The sequence below is a fragment of the Macaca thibetana genome, chromosome 6 (assembly GCF_024542745.1).
Source record: "Macaca thibetana thibetana isolate TM-01 chromosome 6, ASM2454274v1, whole genome shotgun sequence".
Taxonomy (NCBI): domain Eukaryota; kingdom Metazoa; phylum Chordata; class Mammalia; order Primates; family Cercopithecidae; genus Macaca; species Macaca thibetana.
In genome coordinates, this window is record NC_065583.1 from 65,448,545 (window position 1) to 65,474,752 (window position 26,208).

At 39.6% G+C, this 26,208-nt stretch overlaps 4 protein-coding genes across 6 annotated transcripts in view; 2 read left to right on the plus strand and 2 right to left on the minus strand.

Moving 5' to 3' along the window:
* ATG12 (autophagy related 12) overlaps positions 1 to 26,208 on the plus strand; it is a 1,142,999-nt gene that overhangs the window by 862,756 nt on the left and 254,035 nt on the right. The gene's annotated exons all lie outside the window — the stretch shown is intronic.
* The window catches only part of COMMD10 (COMM domain containing 10), a 971,919-nt gene that overhangs the window by 264,228 nt on the left and 681,483 nt on the right, over positions 1 to 26,208 (minus strand). The gene's annotated exons all lie outside the window — the stretch shown is intronic.
* Positions 2 to 24,308, minus strand: ARL14EPL (ADP ribosylation factor like GTPase 14 effector protein like). The gene is made up of 4 exons (XM_050793109.1): positions 23,877 to 24,308; positions 6,097 to 6,201; positions 3,762 to 3,901; positions 2 to 770 (listed from the first exon to the last, which is right to left on the minus strand). Exons 2-4 carry the CDS (start codon positions 6,190 to 6,192, stop codon positions 548 to 550), a joined length of 459 nt encoding a protein of 152 aa, XP_050649066.1. The 5' UTR covers positions 6,193 to 6,201; positions 23,877 to 24,308; the 3' UTR covers positions 2 to 547.
* LOC126956241 (pyrroline-5-carboxylate reductase 2-like) lies at positions 15,688 to 16,751 on the plus strand. The gene has a single exon (XM_050793088.1). It carries the CDS (start codon positions 15,775 to 15,777, stop codon positions 16,735 to 16,737), a length of 963 nt encoding a protein of 320 aa, XP_050649045.1. The 5' UTR covers positions 15,688 to 15,774; the 3' UTR covers positions 16,738 to 16,751.

Here is a 26,208-nt window from a genome sequence, read left to right on the forward strand (position 1 = left end):
GTATTACTAAATTTCACTTTTATGTTATTAAAACATGAACAATAAAAAATGACGCTATGGGTATACAGTGCAGTCACAGGTTTGTTTGTTTTTTTTAATTCAAATGTCAATTCTGATTTACAGCTAGTGATGTATAAGATTCTAAGGATAACTAGATATTATAAATTTAAGATTCTATGTTCCATGTAAGAAAAGCTCTCAGCCACAGAGTTTTGAAAATCTTAAAGCTACATTTTCTCAGATATCAGCAAAGAGGGAAGAGAGTTTTAATTTGAAGGCAGAGTAGAGATGAGGGTGCTGATGAGAAATGCTGATCCCTCCATTGTTACATTCTTCAGTTGTAAGTTAAGGAACTTGAAACTTGTTGACACAGTTAAGAAGGTTACAGAATTATTGCCCATTCTACATTGTTCTGGGGCTTGACAGAACATGAGTCTTCAGTATGTTTTTTTCAATATTTCCCCCAAGCCCTAAAATTCACCCAAGAGAAAGAGGTTGACTTAAATGTATAAGAAGAAGAAACAAATCATTCCATATGCAAGAACACCTAGTCAGGAACATTAAATGGCAGCGTGCTGATGACCTCTCCAGACTCGGTGACGATGGCATCGTAAACCCACCGTCGGTTGCAGCGGCATTCGGGCCCACACTTGTTGGAGTTACACTTGGGGCATGGGTAGAAGCAACCCAGGCAGTTCTTCTCTAGACAATCACACAGGTCAACATTATTACAGAGGAGCCTGCCACTTTTGTCGTACTTCCTCATTACTCTACAAAGGAAAAGCATGACATTAACATGACAGTGCAATCATCCTCAACATTGAGAATAAATGAGTGTACAATAAACATCATACACGTGACTATTTTACCCTGAGCCAGAACTCCAGAGATTACTAGAAACATTGCTACGCTGGACCAGAATTCCAGAGATTACCAGAAACACTCCAGAATATTCGATGGCAGTGACGTCATGGGAAATTCAGTCAATATGAGATCAAACAACTTCCAGTGCAGCCAGGCTTGTCATCTAGAGTAACACTTCATTTTTCTAGCATTGCTGGGAAATGCAGCGATCTACCTAAGAAAATTATGAGGAATAGCGAACTAAAACTTCCTCCAACAAATTGCTCCAAAGTTTTCTTTAAAATATTACCATTCTTGATGGACTTTTCCCTAACAAATTATTTTTTTTTTCTTAAAAGCACCATGCCAAATGCAACTACCACATTTTTGTTACCTAAAATCAGAACTGTCAGTTACTACACCATAATCATTTAAAGAAAGAAAAGCACCTTTGCTAACAGTCTCCAAGTGCCATTTCTTCTGTTCCTTTCTGATTCTGCTTTTTACCCAGTGTGGAGGCAGAAAGGAGGTGATCAGGAATGGAGGATCATACATCATAATCTCTGAGCGAAGGTGAGATGCTCTGTCCCAGAGGACAGTGCAGAGTCCAGACTTTCTCTGTCAGCCTCTACAACATGGCCAGGGACAAAGGACTTTCACAGGAATCCTACCACATTCTCAAACCTAACCATTTTGAAATAAATCCTTCAAAACTGAGTTGCTTCAAAACCTGAGAGTAACAAAAATACCTCTGTATAACTTTTAGCCATTATTACCACTGGAGTCCAAATGACTGATGGTCCCAAGCTAGTATGACAAAATTATATATAATACTCCTGAACCCTTTGTCCCCAAGCAGGCACAATACCTCCACTCCTTCTATTCAGCTAAGTAATATCGTTCCATCCTCTTCCCTTTCCTAAGAATGCAGGGAAGGGAAAGGATTGATTAGTCATTATGTGTACTTGCTGCCTGATGATCACGCTTTAGCAAGAATGCCTTCTAATGAAGATTCACATTTGAAGTGCTTTATTTGTGGAATGAAACTCTTCCTAAGCACCCCCCAGGAAATTTAGCAGAAGAGGATATTTTAAATCTATTATAAGAATGATGGAGTAGATGGTCCTGAAACTAACCTATAGCACAGGTCAGATTCTGTCCTCCCTTTGCCTTAACTCAAATACTCTCCTGTGTTGGTAAGGTTTTATGGTTTCCTGCCTATTTGATGCTTTTTTTTTTTTTTTTTGGTAAAATCCTGAATTATACACATCAAAGCATGCAAAATATATACACTACATGCATAGATAAAGAAGAATAAAACAAACCGGTGTGCCCACTGTCCAGCTTAACAAAAGAGTGTTACAGCTGTGAAGTCCTCTTCATTCCCCACCCATTGCATCCCTCTACCCTCCCCTCAGAAAGGAACTGTACGTTGATGTTATAAAAGTCACTTCCTTGTTTTGCTTTTAGTTATGAGACATATGTAGGTGTCCCTAAACATATTGTGATTTTTCTTTTGTAATTTTCTTTGTTATTCTGGTCATGAGTTGAGATTCTTCCATGATGGTACATGTAGCTGTTCAAATATTTTCACTTCTATATGTATTCCACTGTATAAATATACCACAAGTTATTTATCTTTTCCATTGTTGATGGACATTTGGATTATTAACAGTTTATTTTCTTTGCTATTTCAGTGATGCCATGAAACTTCTTAAACATATTTCCCTATACGTGTATTAGACTTTTTCCAGATATTAATATATACTCAGGAGTGAAGATGTTAGGTCATAAGGCACATAGGTAACACTAAGCTGTTTTTAAATAGTGGTTGTAGCGTTTTACACTTAATTTATATCCCATAGCTTCATCAGCTTTGATGTCGACAGACTGAATTCTGACTCCCTGGGGAGTATGGCACTTCTCTGCATGTGCTGATGAGGTTCTATATCCTGAATGTTTATTTGTTGTTTCTTCTATGAAATGTGTTTATCAGTTTATTAATTTTTCTATTAGGATATTTATAGTTTTCTTATTGACTTGTAAGATTCTTCATATATTTTGGATACTGATTTTTTATATTACAAATAACTTCTACTTTATGATGTGTCTTTCAGTGTTTTTATGGAGTTTTAATGGGCATATTAATTTTAATATAGTCAAATTTATCCTTTTCCTTTATAGTTTGCTTAGTTTATTATTATTATTATTAATTAATTAATTAATTTTTTTTGTGGAGATGCAGTCTTGCTCTGTCACCCAGGCTGGAGTGCAGTGGTGTGATCTCTGCTCACTGCAACCTCCGCCTCCTCTCAGGTTCAAGCGATTCTCCTGCCTCAGCCTCCCAAGTAGCTGGGATTACAGGCGCGTGCCACCATGCCCAGCTAATTTTTTGTATTTTTAGTAGAGATGGGGTTTCACCATGTTAGCCAGGATGGTCTGGATCTCCTGACCTAGTGATCCACCCACTTTGGCCTCCCAAAGTACTGGAATTACAGGCGTGAGACACCGCGCCCAGCCAGTTTGCTTAGTTTATACTTAGGATGTGCTAACAATCATTGTACTTGATGAAAGTGCTGTGCCCATTTGATATCCCGAATTCATTCCCATGGTTATATTATTTATCCTTCTAATGACACATCTTCGTTACTTTTAAATCATCTTTCCTACTAAAGCCATTACTCTATTACAGGGCTATTGAAGCCTTTTTAAAAGAAATTGATTCCTAAATCGGGATTATAGTCTATTTTTCTGTTTCTTAAGGTTGCTAACGTCCAGACACATGGATACTATTGTATTTTAGAAGAGATATTTTTAAATAATAAATTATAAAAAGAGGGAACCTTTAATTGCTTTGTCAAGGAGAACTCATGCATTTCATAATCCCACAGACCAAATATAATAAGTCAGAATCTTACTTGTATTTTGTAGAAAAATATTCATTCATCTTTGACATCCGGGCTTTCTTTTTCTGCTGCCTTGTTTCAGGATTAAAGTCTGCTACCTGTGGTCCAGGGTTTTGAAATGCCAAGCATTTTAACTGCCGCTCTATTTGTTGCTATTAAACAAATAAAATGTATTAGTAGTAAGAATCAGATAGTTTTAAGTTTTACTTTTCCCCAAAATGAACTTTCTGTAACTTTCACCATAATGGCATGAAAGTATATATGTTTTACACAAAGAAATAAACGGTTTAATCCAATTAAGTTTCAAAAGATGGTATAAATTTTCTCAAGTTGGGCCATTCTTTCTGAATAAAGAAATAGTATAACACTCATAAAATAAAATGTGAAAAACAATCAAGGGGAATAGACGAATTCTCTTTAAAACTGCAAAACGGCACTCAGCTTTCCAAATTTGATGGCGATGCACATCAGAACTAGCACTTGATGTGAGTAAGGACAAAGGAGTAGAGGCCCTTCCTCAGCTGTTAGCTAAAGAAGCCCATGTAGTGTCTCAAACCACAGTGAGAACCCAGAGTAGATCCAGCACTCCCCTTCAGTGCCCTGGGATGCGTTTCGGAGCTACTCCCTACCCAGGACTGGCCTCCACGTGGGGCTCCCATTCAGAACTCAGCCACCTGAAGGACTGACTTTCAGTCAAAGCCAGATTGGAACAAGAGAAATATTGCTAGGATGACTTTCTAGGGCATAGGGGGACATTTTGAAAAGTCTCTGGAGTTTTTTTTTTTTTTTTTGAGATAGGGTCTTGCTCTGTCACCCAGGCTGGAGTGCTATGGCATGATTATGGCTCACTGCAGCCTCATTCCCCCCGGGCTCAAGTGATCCTCCCACCTCAGCCTCCCATGTGGGTGGGACTACAGGACGCACCACAATGCTTGGCTAATTTTTGTGTACATATGCAGTACAGATGGGGTTTCACCATGTTGCCCAGGCTGGCCTTGAATTCCTGGGCTCAAGGGATCTACTTTGGGCTCTCAAAGCGCTGGGATTACGGGTGTGAGCCACTGTAATTAGAAATTAAATGGGGCCTGAGCTGAAAGACAATTAGAAATTAAATGGGGCCTGAGCTGGAAGACAAACAACAAAATGCTTCAATCGAATATTGTACTGATAACTTATTGTGAACATGCAGCACATGTCATCAGGGAAGAAAATGCTCTTTTGGCCGGGCGCGGTGGCTCAAGCCTGTAATCCCAGCACTTTGGGAGGCCGAGACGGGCGGATCACAAGGTCAGGAGATCGAGACCACAGTGAAACCCCGTCTCTACTAAAAATACAAAAAATTAGCCGGGCGCGGTGGCGGGCGCCTGTAGTCCCAGCTACTCAGGAGGCTGAGGCAGGAGAATGGCGTGAACCCGGGAGGCGGAGCTTGCAGTGAGCCGAGATCGCGCCACTGCACTCCAGCCTGGGCAACAGCGTGAGACTCCGTCTCAAAAAAAAAAAAAAAAAAGAAAATGCTCTTTTGAAGGATTATAGAAGAAAATAATCTCGGAAGCACAAAAACATATAGGCTGACATATACATGAAATACTCCACCTGGAAACAAAAAGGAACCTTTCAATATAGGAATTTCAATGTAACAAATTAGTAACAGAATGTCATGGGCTTTTCTGCAGTTTATTTAGTTTAATACCATCTAGTCAGTCTAAAATAATACCATGTTTCTTTTAAATTTCATCTTGGTATCTGTGTATGGGTTTGTTTCATAAACTGTTCTGCATTAGGTATGGTTATGAAATATGTACAACTTAGTACCATCGATTACTATTGTAAGTAGCACAGCAAGGTTAAGAATAGAGATGCAGGGTCATCTGCCTGTGCTCAAGCCTTGGCTCTGCCACGTAGTAGTGGTGGCCCTTGAGCAAATTCCTATGTCTCTAGGCCCCAGTTTCTCCCTTTGTAAAATAGAGTTAAGAATAGTATGGTGTGAAAAGGATTAGATGAGTTAATACATACAGTTTTAGAGCCATAACATGACATAATAAGAACAAAATAAAGATTCATTAAATAAAAACATCTATATATATTCCCCACAAAAAGCAGAATTTTACTATACAGAACACTGGGCTAAAAATCAGGGTACACGGGAGGTGAAGAGGAGATAGGTGAGGCGAGAGCAGCCCGCACTGAGCAGTGGGGTGGAGGGAAAGCTCTATCAGCCTGGGCGGCAGAGCTCCTCCCTGTGAAGCCCTGCCTGGGCCCACCTTCCCACCTACATCCATGGGCATCTCAGAGATCCTCGAGGCAGCACTCCCCAGTAGCATGGAATCATAACATCTGTGTGCCATACCAGTTGTTTCTGTCCAATTTGACAGTTCTTCTCAGGAAAACTATGATCTGTGTGTCCCTCTTGAATGGAATTGTTTTTCTCTGATTGTTCACTCATTTCTGATCACTAAAAAAGTAACTGGAAAAAATGAAACATATTAGTATCATCTATTCCCAGTAACTTTATCTGGTGATTCTTTTCTACTCTCCCTCCACGTCTCACTTTTTTCAAAGTCAGACTGCATCTGTACTCCCAGCACCTTTTCTCCCACTCACTGTGAAACCTTGCATCTAACTCCCCCAGACCACTCTACTGCGGCTCTCCTCTGCCAGGGGTTCCAGGAGAAAATCAACTGTACATTTGACAGTCCGTAGCATCATAAACCTCTCTGAAGCAGGATTAAGAAGACTCTGAGTTTTTAGAACTCCATTCTTCCTTCTTTACACACACTCTTGAAAGAAAAGGTATGATATGTTAATGCCATACATACCCAGTAATGTTGTGAAAAGCTCATCCACTCCCATGGTTTCAGCTGACACCTCTTCATATATCATTCCCACAGTGACTCCCCAAAGCCTTGACCTCCTTATTCAAGTTTTCTGATAAATTTCTAACGCAACTTGTGCTAAATGGTAATCAATTTTTCATAAAACCCCAGTGCTAAAATGCCTGTAACTTCTTCTAAATTACTTCAGTAGTATATATACAGGGTGTGTGTGTGTGTGTGTGTGTGTGTGTGTGTGTGAGAGAGAGAGAGAGAGAGAGAGAGATGGAGCCCACACAAGATGCTAATCATGAGTGACAGCCCAGGGGTGGTCTGCAATGTTCTATCAGAAGAGACCACTCTCCAGAGGAAGCTTCCACAAGCCCTGATGTTTTCCCTGACTCTCATGTACTACCAATGCTGACTACAGGGTACCATTTCTACCAAAGGCACTTAAGAGTTACGTGTTATCATGTTGGCTTGACTCATTGAGCAGCACCTCCAATTGCTGACCAATTGGAAATTCCATTTCTATCAATGGGAAATCTCCAAACTGCTCTCGACAGTGACTGGACTAATTTACATTCTCACCAACAGTGTGTAAGTATGCACCATGGAATACTATGCAGCCATGAAAAGACCTAAATCATCTCTTTTGGGCGACATGGATACAGTTGGAAGCTGTTATCTGAAGTGAACTAACACGGAAAAAGAAAACCAAATACTGCATGTTCTTACTTATGTGGGAGCTAAACCCTGGTTACATATGGACAGAAAGATGGCAACAATAGACACTGGGGGCTACTGGGATGGGGGGAAATGGGTTGAAAAACTACCTATTGGGTACGATGCTCATTACCTAGGTGCATTATCCCCCGTAACAAACCTGCATATGTACTCCCTGTGTCTAAAATAAAACTTGAAAGTAAAGAAATACAATATTCACATTTTTTTTAAAAAATCACCTTTTTATTTCTCCTTATAAAATTCAAACAGTCGTTCTCAGGAAAAGTAAATAACAGCTATTTTAAAATGCATCTATTCATTAATAGAATTCATAAGCAGATATATATATTCACATATATATATATATGAAATAAACACATTGAAGCCTCAATGGTTAATTTAATTTTGTTTATCTTGACTTTTCAGTCTTTGCATTTGCTGCCATAATTTCTACTGCCATTATTTTGGAGAATTTTAATTTACTTTTTTGTGCATGTTACATAAATACTTAGGGCTGTGAAAAAACGTAATTTATAATAACTATTTCTAATTGGAAAATACAGTGCCATAAAGACTTACATGTGGGGTTTTATAGCGCTGCTGGAGTTTCTTACTGCCCTCTCATAGCCAACTTATATTTCTTTTATGGTCCTTCAAACTATTTGTTGGCTTAACATATTATGAATGAAAGAAAGGACACATTTAAAAGATGGCAAGGAAGGGCAAGGAGGGCAAGGGCTGAAAAACTACCTATTTGGTACTTAGCTCTTTACCAAGATAATGAGTTCCATCATAATCCAAACCTCAGTATCATGCAATATACTTCTGTAACAAACCTGCACAGGTACTTCCTGATTCTAAAATAAAAGTTGAAAAGGAAAGAAAAATTAATTAATTAAATTTAATTAATTACACTTTGTCTACATCAGTTTCTACTTTGATATCCTCACATGCAATGTCAGACCTGATCAGCCAAACATTCCTATGAAGAATTTTTCAACTTGTAGAAGATAAAAATCATATGGAGTTGTTTCAAAAATCACCAATTTTCTTCTGAATCTCAGACCTACTGCAGTTGTAATTTGCAGGAAAGAATCTGGTATTCTGCATAATTAATAAGTTCTCTAGATGAACCTTATCATTAGGCAATTAAAGGAAATACTAGGGTAGGAAAAATAGGTATAATTTTCTCCATGCAGTCTGATGGTAAAACTACTGTCCATATAGATGGTCCCTGACTGAAGATGGTTTGACTTAGAACTTTTTGACTTTATGATGGTGTGAAAGCATGCTCCTTGATTTGCCATGGGCTATGTCCAAATAAACCCATAGTAAATTGAAAATATCATATGCCAAAAATGCACTTTCTACTTAAAAATATTTTGAGTTTATCAGTACGTAACCTGACCATAAATAGAGAAACACTGTATTATCTCCCCATCCCCGACACCATAATTCATTTAATACATTCCAGTCCTGCGAGTATTCTGAAATCAGGAATCTCTTTATCTCATTCTTATTAAAATACTTCAATGACTCCTCTCTGCCAATAATATCCCACCCCTCTGGTCTATCAGTGAAGGTTCATCATAGCTGTCTTTAAACTTTATAGGCTCATATTCTGTCATACCTACACTTGGACCAAAGCTACCTGATCCCATTACTCCCATTGACCTCCCAATTCTTACCTAACTAAATCTTTCAATTTTAAGCTCTGCTTCTGCTCCCTCCTCTAAGAAGACCTTTCCGATTCACAAAGATCCTTTTCTTTCTTGGGCTGTTTGGAACTTCTTCAATAAAATTCCCAGAAAGGGGTCCCAAATCCTCTAGCTTCCTCATGTAGCAAATTTTCCTCCTCATGGGAATAGATGTGACCACTAGACTACGAGCATCTTTGCAAACAAGAACTTTTCCTGCAAATATATTAGATAGACTTAACTGAACTGGGAGAAAGTGAATATCTTATGATGCCTGATGTACCTTTGTTTAAATCTTTAGTGAACTGTAGGCCTCTACAAGCAAGTTAGGAGCAAAACTTGCTTCTGTGTATTCCAAATAAAGCAAAAGGAAATTACAATAAAATTTCACTGGGGACTGAAATTGTCATTGGATTTTATTACAAGCTCAAAATACCTGTCCCAGGAAAAGTAGTAAAAAGCTTCAGAACGCACCCCTCTCCACAACCCCCACCAACTTTTCTCTCACTGGGTATGCCCAAGGCAGGGATTCCTAACCAGAGAATGCAGGGGGTTCTTGAACTTGAATGAGTAAAAAGTACATACTCGTTTTCACTAATTTCTAACTGAAATTCTTCTGTTTCCTTCTATTATAATGTAACCAACAAACCACAGTAGTGTTAGCAGTACCTGTGACATTGTCGAGTATGAAAACAGATTTTCATAACCCACTAGAGTTGCCATAGATGTCAAAGTTTTACTTATGTTCACCACTTCTTCAAGATAATAGCAGCTCTTAGACATGCTACTAGATCTTGTTTGATGTGTTAACAATTGGGCACATATATTACTGTCACAATATTTTGATAAGCATATTTCAGTATAATTGGTTTCCTTTCTTAACTTACAGGTTTTATATTATACAATTAAAAATAACATTCTGAGAAATGGTCCATAGATATCACTGTCTGCCAAAGAGATCTGTGATACAAAAATAAGATTAAGAACTGCCAAAAGGCAGGGAGAACCTACTGCCACCATCTCCACTGATGATGGTGATGAGAAACAACAGTTCCCAGCTCAGGATCATTCAAACTATACAAGATGCTCATCTTCAAGCAGGCCACATGTACGCTAAGCTATTGCATTTGATGGGGATACAAAAAGTGTGAAATCGGGTTAATAAACTGAATTGTCCTGACATTATGTCAGATTGCCTATGAAAGAGCCATAAAGTGTTCTAATACAAAGAGAAGAGGCTCCCCCAAGCATCAGACTCTTAGACTTTTAAAACAGACTGCTAGAACAGAGGTGGTCAAAGTGTACTCTGAAGATGGGGCAACTGTTTAGTACCAGTATGGGGAAAGACAAGAAGCTTGGGTCAGAATAGAAATCAACCACTTCATTACGCATGTTGGGTAGTGTTGGGGTTTTAAAAACAATCTGTCAAAATGAAGCCTTCAGAAATAGCCTCAGAAGCAAAACTTTCTCTCTATCTTAGGCCCTCTTCTCTCAATCCCATTCTCTTTTGAGTCTGGCCATAGAAACTAGAATCCCTCTTCCCCAAGGTGGGTTAGAGAAACCAGCACCCCTTTTCTCCAAGGCCAGTCATAAAACCTTAAGGTATTACTCTAACTTTCCCTCCACCCCATCTGTGTAAAAACTGACCATAAAGAAATCATTAATATCTGACCCACCTTGTTTGACTGTAGGTCATAAGACCCATTCCAGAGAGGGTCCTGCCTTATACCCAGAAGGAAGGAACACGTGCTCAGAGGGGCCGGGGAGAATGTAGAGATGGGACTTGCTGGGTTTCCCCACTCGGTCTATTAGCATTAGATCATACATTTTTGTCCAATCATAGTTTTATACAGCTGTCCATACCTTGTTGAACCTAAGCAGTACAATTTTCTGTATTTTACAGCTGAGGAAACCAAGGCTCAGAAAGATCATCTGAGTCACAAAGATACTAACAGGCTGCATGAGTTTGGATCTCAGATTTAGGTGACCCCCAACACTATGCCCTTTTAAGAATGAAACACTTCTCCAAGGTTTATTTTATTGGTGATTACCATCTCTACATAGAAGCCTGGGGAAGGAATAGTAAAGGATGCACTATAAATAATCTCAAGTTTTCCTCCTTCAGCTCTTCTTCAGTAACACGACACTCAAAGCGTATACTAGGAAAGAAAAGCCCCCTGTTTAGGGCATATGAGCCACGTCTGACTTCAGGATTGGATTCTGAAGAAAGTCACTATACTAGTCTTCTCAGGCTGCTATAACAAATATCACAGACTGAGTGGCTTAAACAACAGACATTTATTTCTCATAGCTTTAGAGGCTGGGATGTCCAAGATCAAGGTGCCAACTGAGTCAGCTTTTGGTCAGGCTCTTTCTGGCTTGCAGAGTGCCTGCTTCTTGCTAAGTCCTCACAAGGCCTTTTCTTGGTATGCACATGGAGAAAGAGAGGCTGTTTTTCTCTTCTTACAAGACCAGCAATTCTATCAGATTAGGTCCACACCCTAGGACCTCATTTAAACTTAATTACCTCCCAAAGGCCCTATCTCTAAATATAGTCATGCTGGAATTCAGGCTTCAATTATGAATTTGGAGAGGACACAGTGAAGTCAATAGCAGTCATATACAGATGAAATTACCCTTGAAAATCCCTTCAGAAAATGCTACATTGAAATAGCCCAACAAAGCCAGGCATTTCTTTAGCACTGGAACAGATTATCATTCCTTAGGGTCAGCATCAGATGAAGCAGCTGGCTTATACATAGGAGCCATGATGGCTGAATTATTCATGATGGATACATGATGTTTACTTTTAAGCCTCAGAATCCCACACCCTGGCAAGGTGCTCATCCTGTGGAGGCCTCAGGAACCACATCCCTTGAGGGAATGGCACAGGTCCACACCTCTATCTTCATACTAACTCTGAGGCACAGGTCATTGAGAGGAACTCCAGGCAAAATCACTCATACATTTATTGCTTCCATTTATGTTTAGGATGCCGTGGCAGGTAGAGTTGAATTTACGTCAGTTGATTGTGTCTTGCATGGGATAGAATGAATAATTTTCCATCATTACCCCTATGGACACTAGCAAATTATCAAAAAAAGAAAAGTTCCATTTAAATTCTAGCCTAAAAGTTGGTCTCTGTTCTTACTCATAGCAGATAATGTCACTTATTCAGGGACACTATCTGTAAGATATCTCTTGGAATATATTTGGAAGTGAAAGATACACACACATATATACAAGACAAGTGAGTCAAGCTATTTTAACCTCATTCGGTCTCTAGTCTGAGTTCCTATACTTGCTAAATTTATGGGTCACTGAGATAATTGACAGATGAGTCAATATCACCAGGGGCATATCTGGTAAAGAGAAAGGATACCTGTGCAGGTTGTCAATTAAGTCATTCCCTTGCTGCCCTCTCCAAGCTGTTTCAGTTGTTTTCAAAACCACAAGACAATAACCTCTAAAAAATCTCCACTGCCATTTGTCCTTTAGAATTAAAAGTAACTTTGATTTAAGCCTTTGAGAGCATTGTTAATCAATATTAACACTCTAGAAGCAACTGTATCTACAATATCCACAGATTACTAGAGATACGTTTGTAGTTGTATTTTCCTACACACACACACACACACACACACACACTTCTGTGGCTCAATATGAAACAATGTGAAAACACATACAGTATATTTAAAATAATTTGAAAGTGCACTCAGCAGAGAATTTCATCATCTGTGGAACACAATGCCACCAAATAGTTGCTATTGCTAATGCCACAAAGGCTACAGTCTGGCATCACTTTGAAACCAACTCCCTTAAACGGCTTGTCTGGGTCACTGACAGATCAGCATCTAAAAGGGCCTCTCTACTACACCTTATTTGTACCATGGATCTCTTGAATTATACATTCAAATTATTTCCTGCAATTTTAAAGTTTGTAAAAAACCAACCCTGTCTGTTTACCCTCCTCCACTAATGGAGAGTGGAAAAGGATGAAAACTCTTCTATGAGACCAGAATACTGTGCTACTTTCAGCATTATCCTGGTAAATATATTCAGCATTTTCCTGATAAACATCCTTCAAAAGCACTCATCTCAAATATTTAAGTGTGGCGGTTCTTTCTTCCAAATCCCAATGGCCCTATTATGCTCATTTCTTAGTTTTTATTTTTATTTTCATTTACACTGCAATAAAGGAACTCCAATTGTCTTTCACTCTTAAGTATAACACATTAATATAGCAATATATATTCAGAATCTACGTAATGTGGCTTGTTTTACCTCTTCCTTCTCTACCAGCCTCAGAGGGCATCGGGTTTAGGATGCATCATTTGTAAAGGTGCACCTTTCAAATGATGAAGTTTCACAGTTCTATTACTTCCTGCTTCTTAATGTGAGTTGCCTCGTGAAGATGAACTAGTAGGGTGGTAAAGAGAAAGAATACATACCTTTAAGTTGGATGAAAAAGAAGGAAAGAATACTGGAAAGAAAGGAAAACTGTACTGCCTTCTTTCCTTTGTTTTGCTGAGAAACCATAGAACCCTCAAGGGAAAATGAGAAGGTCTCAAAGGTGCTTCTACAGTTTAATCCTGTATAATAATGGCTGGGATGAGGGGAGGTAGAAAATGAAGGAGGGGATGGATGTAAATTTAACTCACTCTTCCACCATGACTCTATTCTAAAATCATATGAAATCGGATTATGAGAGTTCACCTTCTCTCCCATCTTCCGTTCACAATAATCAGTTAATCTAGAGTTAAGTTTTTACTCTACTGTTCAGTCTCATATCTCAACTTCAAAAGTTTAACTAATATTAATACCAAATTGTCCCCTTTGCTATTTTGTACTTCAGTGCAAATAGCACTAATAGCACTACACACACACACATATATATATACACACACACATATATAATGTTTTTCTTAAATGTTAAAGCCATTTAAGAAAAAGCTGTTTTCCCAAGAGAAAACTAAACCATGTTTATAAACTGTGTCTAAGACATATTCTAATCTCTAAATTGCCACCCTCTATTTTTTTTTTTTTTTTTTTTTTTTTTGAGACGGAGTCTTGCTCTGTAGCCCGGGCTGGAGTGCAGTGGCCGGATCTCAGCTCACTGCAAGCTCCGCCTCCCGGGTTTAGGCCATTCTCCTGCCTCAGCCTCCGGAGTAGCTGGGACTACAGGCGCCCGCCACCTCGCCCGGCTAGTTTTTTGTATTTTTAGTAGAGACGGGGTTTCACGGTGTTAGCCAGGATGGTCTCGATCTCCTGACCTCGTGATCCGCCCGTCTCGGCCTCCCAAAGTGCTGGGATTACAGGCTTGAGCCACCGCGCCCGGCCTGCCACCCTCTAAACATTGTCCTCTGCCACCAGGATTTGGATATTATGTTGTGAGTCATTAAAACCCACTTCACTGGCAGGCTAATACTTGCTCTGTTCACCTGTGAATTATAGGGTAAAAACTGCCATTTCATTACTAATTACTTTTACTGCAAAGAGCAAGGAAAGGAAACAAAGTCTTCAATTATAAGAGCTTGCAACCCATCTGGCAATGAGGCAAAAATCCTAAGGTGGTTCCAGAATAAATATACTTGACCTGAACTTTTATGTATTAAGCCACTGCTTATGTATCAAGCCTTTGCTATATTTTGAGATTACACAGCAAATTTTGCATAATTAAAAATGTGTTCCATCTTGCCACTTCCAGAGTGATAAAATTCAAAGCTGGTAAAAATCCTACCAGACTTTTCTACAGTCAATCATTTCCTACAAAATAAATTCTTTGGACAATGTTTGACTTTGCTTTTAGACAATTAGCAGGAGAAGGGGGTCTTAGCTAATGTACTAAAGTAACACTGAAATACAGCAAACACATCAAGGGCCGAGGGCAAAGACAGCAACGCTCTTAAAACTAGACAGAGGAAAATTTTCTAACAGATAAGGTTTGTAACCAACCAAGAAAAGTCCCAACTTAAAGTTTTTTTAAAATTAAAGTGCCAGGAAATAACAGTGCACCACGGCACTGAACATTACTTCCTTTTATTTTTCTAATTTAAGTGAGAAAATAAGTCATACAAAATAATTATCCTGTACTATTTACAAGTTTCTCAAGCAAAACTTAATATAGTTTTTGAAATAATGGTTTAACTGATAAATCTTCAGGAGAACTTTATCTCACTTTTTAAAAGAATTTCCTTTTAAAAGACTGAAGAGTATTTTTCAAAGGTAATAATACCTCATTAAATTTGCAAGTCCAGAAATTATTGAACTTCTGACATGATTTTTGCTATAAAATTATATTTTTTCATCTTCAGATATTCTCAGGTTTCTTAGAGAATAAGTTGAATGTAATGTAAAATTGGTTGCTTTTTCAAATGAAGGATTCACATACTAAAACACTCCTCAGTTTACCCTTTAGTTCTCAGAAAGTAAAATCTTCACGCTTATGAGTTGTGAGTGGTATTGTCAGGTTGGTGGTACAAAGGTGATTGCAGTTTTTGCCATTACTTTCAATGGCAAAATTGCAATTACTTTTGCCCCAAACTAAATTTATTTTACCAGTTTTTAGCTGTCTATATATTAATTTGGAATATACTCTGTACTTAAAAGTGACACAACTCATAAGCTTATCCATTGCAGCATTGTTTATAGCTGTGAAATATTCGACTGCCCATACATAGGAGAGTGGTTGAAAAAATTATGGTACGGCGCTGTCCGCCCTTCCCCTAGCGTTATTTCCGGGCCCGCGCTGAGGAGGTTCCTGCGGCTGCCAGGAGGTGTGAGCCGCGGACCATGAGCATGGGCATCATCGGAGCCGGCCAGCTGGCCTATGCTCTGGCGCGGGGCTTCACGGTCGCAGGTATCGTGTCGGCTCACAAGATAATAGCCAGCTCTCCGGAAATGAACCTGCCCACGGTGTCGGCCCTCAGGAAGATGGGTGTGAACCTGACACGCAGCAACAAGGAGACAGTGAAGCACAGCGACGTCCTGTTTCTGGCCGTGAAGCCACATATCATCCCCTTCATTCTGGATGAGATTGGGGCCGATGTACAAGCCAGACACATCGTGGTCTCCTGTGCGGCTGGTGTCACCATCAGCTCTGTGGAGAAGAAGCTGATGGCGTTCCAGCCAGCCCCCAAAGTGATTCGCTGCATGACCAACACACCTGTGGTAGTGCGGGAAGGCGCTACAGTGTACGCCATGGGCACCCATGCTCTGGTGGAGGATGGGCAGCTCCTGGAGCAGCTCATGAGCAGCGTGGGCTTCTGCACTGAGGTGGAAGAGGACCTCATCGATGCCGTCACGGGGCTCAGTGGCAGCGGGCCTGCCTATGCATTCATGGCTCTGGATGCATTGGCTGATGGTGGGGTGAAGATGGGTTTGCCACGGCGCCTGGCAGTCCGACTCGGGGCCCAGGCCTTGCTGGGAGCTGCCAAGATGCTGCTGGACTCAGAGCAGCATCCATGCCAGCTCAAGGACAATGTCTGCTCCCCTGGGGGAGCCACCATCCACGCCCTGCACTTTCTGGAGAGTGGGGGCTTCCGCTCTCTGCTCATCAATGCAGTTGAGGCCTCCTGTATCCGAACACGAGAGCTACAGTCCATGGCCGACCAAGAAAAGATCTCCCCAGCTGCCCTTAAGAAGACGCTCCTAGACAGAGTGAAGCTGGAATCCCCCACAGTCTCCACACTGACCCCCTCCAGCCCAGGGAAGCTCCTTACAAGAAGCCTGGCCCTGGGTGGCAAGAAGGACTAAGGCAGCGTCTACCCCCTCTGTGATTTAGAGCCCTCAGTTGAGAGCCCCTGCCCCACCCCCTCCATTGCTCCTCCTCACCTTTGCAAGGAGAAAGCAGGCTCAGGTAGTTTTCAGGGCTTTGTGATAAAACCTCCTTAAATCTGTTCAGACCAAGCAGTGTGAGCTTCCTCTCCTGTCCCATGTTGGAAGATGCTCTGAAGGGGTGGTAGATGCTGGAAGCCAGACACAACCCTGCATACCCCACTCAATTGGCGGAAGCTGGGGCTGGGACTGGAGTCAGCCCAGCTGGGAGGAAGGGCTGGGGAGGATCTGCAGCTGAAGCCCAAGGCAGGGCTAGTTTGATGCCAAGGCAAAGTGGTGAGAGAGAAAATAGGAAAGGGGCTTTTCTCTGAATTGGTAAATGGGAAAGAAGTGAGCAACTTAAGATTGTCACCATCACAAGTGTACAGGATTAGACTGTGTTTATATTTAACTCTTGCTTCATAGGTGTACCATTTAATGCTAAGTTTAACTGCTTTAATAAAGTTTAATAAAGTTTAAAAAAAAAATTATGGTACATCCACATGTACCATAAACATGTAGTACTACACATCTGTTAAAAAAAAAAAGAATAAGGAAGATTTTTATGGAGTTGTATAAGATAATTTCCAAAATATATTGTTAAATTTAAAAAGCAGAGTACAAAGAGTATTTGTAGGATACTATCCTTCATGTAATGAAGAAGGATTATAAGAAAATTCTTACTCTAGCCAAGTAATTTTAATAAATCCTGTATGATACAGGGTGTGGCTTGTGAAATAATTAAAAAGTTGCTGGCTTTGGGAGTTATAAGCATCCAGGGAGGGGCTACAGTAGGGAACTCTCTAGTTTTATCTTCCTAAAGCTGTTAGCATCTTTCTTAGCACTTATTGAACAAGCTCTCACTGGGCTGCTCCAATCCTCTAATTGAAAGGCTCCAAGAAGAACAACCCTTATTGTCGGGGTGCTATTACTTCTGGTTCGCTGTGGTTACTGTTTTATCAAGCTGCTATTCTACTGTGAAGGTGTTACAAGTTGTATTTTTGAAACGGTACACTTTCTAGTGTGAGTCTTCATGGGAGTCCAGAAGTGGATGGCACTGATATAGAATACTATAGACCTTAGCCAGGACCAGTGGCTCCATCACTGGATGTACTCAAGGGTATCTGTCCACACTGCCCTTCAAATCAATACTTCTTAATGAGCCAGACAATGTGCCAATAATAAAAGGGCAAATAAGACACAGTTCCTTTCTTCAAAGTGCTCACAGGTCCAAAAGAAGAAGATATGTAATCAAATAAGTACAAGATGTGCATCACAAGTATTCAAGGCACTGCGGAGCTGAGAGGGGCAGAGGGGGTGGAGGGACTAGTGTGCTGTCCCTGGGAATCAAGGTGTCAAGAAAGACTCCTGGTCGGACATTGTGGCTCACACCTGTAATCTCAGCACATTGGGAGGCCAAGGTGGGAGGATTGCCTGCACCCAGACACTCGAGACCAGCCTAGACAACATGGTGAGACCCCCATCTTTACAAAACATAAAAAAAATAGTCGAGCATGGTGGCTCATGCCTGTAATCACAGCTACTCAGGAGGCCGAGGCAGGAGGATCGCTTGAGCCTGGGAAGTTGAGGCTGCAGTGAGCCGTGATTGAGTCAGTGCATTCCAGCTTGGGTGACACAGTGAGACTCTGTCTCAAAAAAATTTGTTTTAAAAAAGACTCACTAGAAAAGATGCCAGTTGGTGAATCTTGAAAAATGCACAGGGAAAACTCAGGTAAAGAGGGAGGGAGAAGGACATTCTAAGTGACTGGAGCTGCTGTGAGGAAGAGTTTAAAGTAGGAGAAATCTACAGATTTCGGAGTGCTCTAGTGGGGGTGTTAAGGGTTGTCTGGGCTCTGACATGGCTAAACTGCAAAGTGCACTCCAGTAGCTTCTGTGTGTGTATATAGACTCTAATGAGTATCATTCCCAGTAACAAAAATGGTTTTTGTTGCCAGCAGGCAAATGAAATAAAGTCAACAGAGAGGAGAGTAAGCAGAGTTATGCAATTTCAGGACCTCCAGCAGATCCATTTTGGAAAATCATTAAAACAATTAAAAAAACAAAGAAACAAAAACAAAACAAAAAATAGGATTAAAAACTGCTTCAATGTTTTCCCCCAAAACTTCCTTGTAGAACTGGCATGCCTTATATGCCAGTAAATAAATACATATATTTTTATATATTGAAAAATAATAATAAAGCAGTGAAAGTATTCTGTATGATACTTCAGTGGTGGATATATGTCATTATACATTTGCCAAAAGCCATAGAATAGGATGCAATAGACAAAGAACAAACCCTAATATAAACTGTGAACTTTATCAATATTGGCTCACGAATTATAACAAAAGTACCATACTAATGCGTGATGTTAATAATCAGGGAAACTGTTGGGGGATAACAAGAGAATACGTGAGAACTCTCTGTGCTTTTTGTTCAATTTTTTCTACAAAACTAAAACCTCTCTAAAAAATATTCTATTGTGTTTTTTGATGCACAACATAAAAACTTTTTACACAAGTTCTAATTTGAAACAGATAGTGGTATAAGTGAATATAATGTTCAGTTTAATTGTTTTATATTAAAAGAAATTATTTTCCTTATTTTACTATTATTACTATTATATTTACTACTACTTTTAACACAACTATTATGCTAATATTGTGTTACTAATTTGACTTACTAATATCGTGCACTACATCCCAGTCTTAGGACACATTTTGTTCTTGCTGTACCTAAATGTGCCTTTATTCTCTTTTCCAGAAATGCCTTCCTGTCACTCTTTAATCACTCCTTTAATGCCTTCCCTTCACTCTTGTTATATACCAAATGGCTATAATTTCTATTATTCTATATAAATTATATAATTTCTATTATGGCCATTTGGTATATAACAGGAGTGAAGGGAAGGCATTAAAGGAGTGATTAAACCAAATGGCTATAATAGAAATTATATATAGCCATTTGGTATATATCAAAAGTTTTAAAATAGACATTATCTTTGACCCAGCAATTCCTCTTTGGGAAATTTATTCTAAGGAGAGATAAAGATCTTTGCACAAATTTAGCTACAAGAGTAAATCTTGTATTAATTGCCAGGCATCGAGTTGCTAAGTTGGTAGAATAAAAAGTTTGGCAGCAACTTAATTGTCAAAACAAAATAATGTGATATGAAGTAGTCATTAAAATAATGTTGTGGAAACATATTTGTTAAGAAGAAAGATTGATACACATTGTTGTTACAAAAGCAGGTCTGAGAATGCAGAGGGCTTTAAAATTTGTGAGACAGTTTAGTATATCATATTTTTCTAGGAACGTAACCATTTCTTCTAAGTTTTCAACTTTATTGGCATAAATTTGTTCATAATGTCATCATGTTATCATTGATGTCTGCAGCATCTGTAATTATGTAATGTATTCATAACACTGTTTATTTGTACCTTTTCTCTCGGAGATTTCTCATCTTCTCAAAGAACTGAGTTTTAGCTTGTTTTTTTCTACGTCATATTCTTCTAAGAACTTTGAGTATATTTTGATGTTCTGTTGTTCTAAGATGTATGGTTAGCTCATTAGTTTTCATTCTTTTTTTCCCCTTAATGTAAGTATTTGGGGATATAAATCTCATTAGGTTTTTCCCTGCCTGCGCAGCTTTGTATCATCTCTCCTTTTATCATATCTCTATCTTTGATCTGATCACTTCTTTCAAAGAAGAAGTGTTTTCTTAATGTTTTTGTTCCATGGAGAAGATTTTTGGTCTTTTGTTCTGCTTTATAGTGTATTTGTTCTTCTATGTGTCCCTTACTGGCTATTTGATTTTCCTGGTACCTTTGTAGAGACCCCATTCTGGTTCTTTCTGTTCAATCTGTGATCTTTGCACGAAGGCCATCCTTTCCGAGACACCTATATGTTGAAAGATTATAGGAAGAGGGCCGGGGATCAGGAGTGGATGAGCTTAAGAGAGCAAGTGGTTAGGTGTGTTGACTTGGAAGCCTTCCCACCAAACCCTGTTCAGGACATGACCCTCTGCCCCAGGCTTACATTCCCTCCTGGGGTACAACTGAGTCTAAAATGTTTCCTGTCCTCTTATGGGTCAAGACCAGTAACTGCAGAGCTGACTGCCACCCACCTTCTTCCCCCACCCTGCCACCAGAAAGCAAACACGATTTTTCTGTGCATTTCCTCATTCTGCTTCATTTCCTCCGCCGCCTCTGGGCCCCAGGGACTCCCTGAAAGGCTGTCTGGGGCTTGTAATTACAAAGTGTTACAGATTTGGCCTCTCAGGGTAAGCCACTTAATTTTGGAAGGTTCTGCCTCCTGTTAAAGATCCACAGAAACATGTATTTGCTCTCAGATTTCTTTTACAACTGGGTCTAAATTTTGTTTTTTAGAAGTAGTTAGTCATAGATTGTGTTTTTCAGAATGTGCTCTATTTCCTCAGTGCATTGAATTTTCATATTTTTCACACCCGCCCTCCCCACCCCATGTTTCCCAGGCTAACTTCTAACCTAACCTAGTTTCCCTGCCTTAAGTCCTTTCAATCTCCACACTTCGCTGCTGAAGTTATTCTCCTTAAAATTCTTGTCTGCATTTTGTCACTTTCCTCCTCCAAAACCTTTGTGGTACTTTGTGGTCCTCAGTGTGAGATTTTAGGCCTTCCATGACATGACCAAACTCTACCCTCCCAGCCTCATTGTCACTGCATCCTTCCATTACCCTGACACTAAATTCTAGCTAGAGTGCTAGAATGTTCCCACTTCCAGGACCCACTTACACTTTCCCCAGTGTATGTCTAAAATCACCATTGTGTAATCATCCCCACTGCTCAGTTAGAATAAGCTCCTCTGTTTCTATGTTTGCAAGCTTGTTCACAGTTATTTACACACTTGTCTCCCCTATCAGACCTCTCCCACTTCAAGGCAGGATCTATATGACTTATTCATTTCTATGGCATCATCTGCCACAGCAACTAGCACATTGGTACTCATGCATACTCACTAATAGAAAGGATCAATGGCACATTCTTCACTGTGAATAGTAATTTAGTGATCTGTTTCCCAGGAGTCTGAGCAATATAAGGCATTTTTTTTCAGGTTCTAACCCACTCCGCCATCCCTACCTCTCCTTCTACCTTGCTCTGTTAAATTGGAGCATAAGATTCCTGCTTTGCATGATAGGCAATGCAAGCTTTAAGGTTCACAAACACAACAGTGACTGAGAGCATTTCCTCTCCATGAACCTTACATTTGCAATGCATCCCCTCTTCCTGCTATTGCTATAACGTATATCAATGCAGTGTTGATCTCAAATTGGTGTTAAAATAAAAACCACAACTAAAACCAAACAAAGCACATTTTTATGTGCAGGTAAGAAAACAGTTAGATATTAATAGTAGGTATCTCTGGATTTTTTTTTATACTTTATCATTTCCTGTATTTACTCATTTCCTATAATAAGCATATATTTCACAATTTTTAAAGGTATTAATATTTTAAAAATACTTCTAAGAATAATGTAGAACTCTCCTGTATGTGTGAAATAAGTATGTCCAGCAGATGGCACAAAATCCCTAATCCAGAATTAAAACAGTTAAAAAAACAAACAAACAAAAAAAACTTGCTACTTGAAGAATGCCATGTGAAGGGCATGTATCTTAGTGACCAGGAATCAGCCAAAATGGACACTGCTTCCAGAATCTTCATCTCCATTAGGTATGATTTGTTTGTCTCTGCTATAATCAAAGGTGAGTCGTGTCAGAGGAAAGGAAGGGGTCTTTGTGATATGCAAGATGTGTGGGACCTGCAGAGGCTGCAGGGCAAGTTGGACTGTGCAAAACATTCTCGAAAAGTGGACAAGCTGTGTATTAATGCGGTGTCACATCTGGAGAGGGCTTTGGAGCCCATATAGTCCATGTGTTTTCAGACAATGTTTTTACCATTTTTTTTCCTAAATAAACTTCAATGTATGAAACCAACAAAAGTGAATCTCTCCTACTTAAAGCAGGGGATGGGATGGGAGGCAAGGGCCATGCTGGTCCTTCTCTTTGTCCCAGCGTAGCCCCACCCCTTGTAGCTGACATAGTCAATAACTGGCTCTACTTAATCAACATTTATGGAAACCATAAAATACTTCCACTCTTGGTTTTCCCTAGAGAAAACCCCTAATGCAGTGGTTTCATTTTACTGCTGAGAAAAGGGCTGCTCAGAGGAGAGTTGCAAATTAAAAATGGAAAAACATGTAAAAAGCAAAAAAAAAAAAAGTCTTAATTGCCTTTAAAGGAAAACAACAATAAGAATATTCAAAATGCATCAATAAATTTAGTACAGATGTTTTCACAAATTTGACATCTGAAACTGGAATTTATGATATATTAAATTTCTCATATTTTAAACACTGGATTCATTTAAATCTGGTTTATAGTTATAATGGTTTACAGAAACTATAGGAAACAGCATTTCGGCTAACATGAGCTTTCATGAGAAATGTAAGCATATTTCTAGGTTATATTTTTACAAATAAAGTTTATTTATATCAAAAAATATCCCTAGGTTGTAATTCCTGCACAGTCTATAATTTTTCAATGCAACTATAAACCCAAACAAATAGTGACTTGACAGCATGAAGCTAGTCATTTTAGAGTTTCTATAAGCTCCTAAAAATATATCTAAATAATGTTTGCAAAGTAGATGCAACAATCTATTTAAATGCATTTACCTAAAGTTTCTTTTTAGAACAAGTCCAAATTTAACTATTCTTATGATAATTATCTTAGAAATTTTCCTTTGTTTTGGACACCCATTTCTATATGAAGCACTGCGTGTTATTTCCAGGAGCTTCCCACTTGACACTATATTATTTCTGGTTTATGGAAGATTTTTTTTTTTAAAGCTTTCAGAGAGGCTTCTCAGAGTGTAATAGTATCTTAACCATGTCCTAAATTAATAAATAAAAGGAAAACCCAAAGGTGAATGGGGTTTAGCAGTAGAGAGCATGGGTCTTAAATTCTAGCTTCTGCTTCTGCTAGCACTGTGACCTTAAACCCCTATTTCCCCAAGTGTTGAGATCAGAACAATTATACTGACCTGAGTTGGTTAATAAGCCATTGTCTCTCAGTTCCAAAACCACCTTTTAATGCTCTGCTTTGTGATGTTAGGACTCAGACTATGTAAACCACATTTTAGCTTTGCCAGCTCTGCCAACAGGCTTGTCGAGGGACGTGGAAGGTTGGAAGAGAAAGAAGGGGCTTGCTTGCTCCTTCCTGTTTGCTTCTAGTTTCTGTCGGTATCACCCCAGCAATGGTTTTTCCTTCTGGCAGTGGCTGTTGGATTCCAGTTCTCAGGATTCTTCCCTCAGTCTCCCAGACCAGCTTAGTAAGTTCCCCACAGAGATACCAGCAGCAGCTGGCCAGAGCCGCCTCCTCAGAGGTATCAGTCCAGCTCCAAGGGGCTTTCCTCTGAGTTTTTGAGGCATCAGCCCCAGTCAAGTTGACCCTCTCCTTAAGGTCTGGATCCTGGCTGGGCTGAGCCCTGTCTCTGAGATTCTGAAGTAGCCACACCAGCTTCTAGGTTCTAATAACTCCACCTCCTCCCTTGTTACCCCTGCCCTAGAAGTGCTAACTGTTTCTTGTAGTTCCTGTCTCGATGTTATCTCGGCCTTACTCTTTTGTCATTTTGGTTCTCCAATACCAATTCCTTGTAAACAGTTCTCATTCAAAAAAGCCGATTTGGTTTCTGATTTCCTGACCAACTATAGAGAATTCTAGGAAATAGATTCTCAAGATAAGATTCTGAGCTTAGGCTTGATCATGACTTTGGGTTTGAACACAGTGCTGACTCCTAGTACTCCCACGATTAATCAGCAATCACCTGTGGTTGATTACAAATGAAATACCTACTCAAGCAAGTGCCTTCTGGGACCAAGTGGCTGCTTTGTTTAACCACTATGAGGATCATATGGTGAGATAGCTATTTCTGTGTGCACTGGAGTGCTTACGAGATGAAAATGACCAACTTGAGACATGATCAGAGAACCGGAAAACTTCTAAGGCAGCTGTAAAAGAGTCTCTTAAGTTTTGTAGTTGCTCTGTGGGATACATCATTACAATGCAAGTTGAATTCACAGCCTTGCCAAGGCTCAGGTGTGAGTATTAGAAGATTGGTTGGGAAGGAGAGAGATCCTGAGATTTGGAATAAGGACATCTGGGTGAAATCAAACAAAACAGAAAATCTTATATTCCTTCATCCAAACTTCTATATCCTGGTAACTTTAACTTTTGCCCATTATTCTCCAGTTTTGAGGCTGAGAACTACTTCCCGAACTATAACTTGGGGTTCTTCTTTTGTTTTTTTCACTTCTCTAATACTTGTTTAACAAGTCCTTAACATTAAAATCTCTTTGCTAAAACAAGCAAACAAAATTGATCTGGCTTCTGTTTTTCTAACTGAAGCCTACTGGACACACTGCCTTATAGGGTTATTTTGAGGCTGAGACAAGGCACATATAGCACAGAGCTCAGTATGGTATATCACCCACAGAAGACACTCAGCAGGTAGTAGAATTTCCCTGCTGACCACATCTTTTCCCTACTTCTTTGTGCTACTTCTAGTCGAGCAGGTCAAAACTTCTCTCTGAACTTACTTATAAAAGGAGGTAACATTTCTCTAAAAATGGGGGTATGTGTTGGGGGAAATGAAGGAAAATATCAACCTTGTGAAGAAATGAATGATAATTCATTTCTAGTGCTACTACTAGTACTTTCACCCTGCCTCCCTCTCACAGGAATTCATAAACACTGAGGCCACCCTCTAGTGCCAGGTGATCAGAAAGGTCTCCTGCTCACTATTGACAAGTCAAAGGAACACTTTCTGGAAGAAACCAGAGCTATTCTCTGTTATGGAGAATTCTCAGGACAATCTCCTAAATGAACCCTGAGAGCCCTGGCATCACTAAGGATTGTCCCTACCCATAGGAAATAATGGGACTAACCACCTGTGTTGATCTCAAGTAAGACATGCAAACACTAAAGAACTATTCTCAAAGACAAGGTGATCATTTCACAGAGGATAGAAAACCCCAAACTCTTGCAAACTCCATGCTTAGAGCCCCTTTAATCCTCTGATGTGTATCTATGAATCCTGAGAGGACTCATCACGTCATCAAAATCGTCCACCTTCAGTAGAAGCCTGAGAGCAGAGAAGGTGACAGCCTCATCTCATTGCTTGGGATTGTTTGTGAAAGAAAGCAAAGACAGTGAGGAAGCCTTTATATCCTGCTATTTCTTTTCCATGGCAATCAAAATAATTAAAGTGCACTTCAGCCAAGGACAGGCAAGTATTCACATACACACTATTCTCACAAACATATACTCTATTATAAATACACACACAGCCTTTTTTTTTCACAAAATAAACTTTT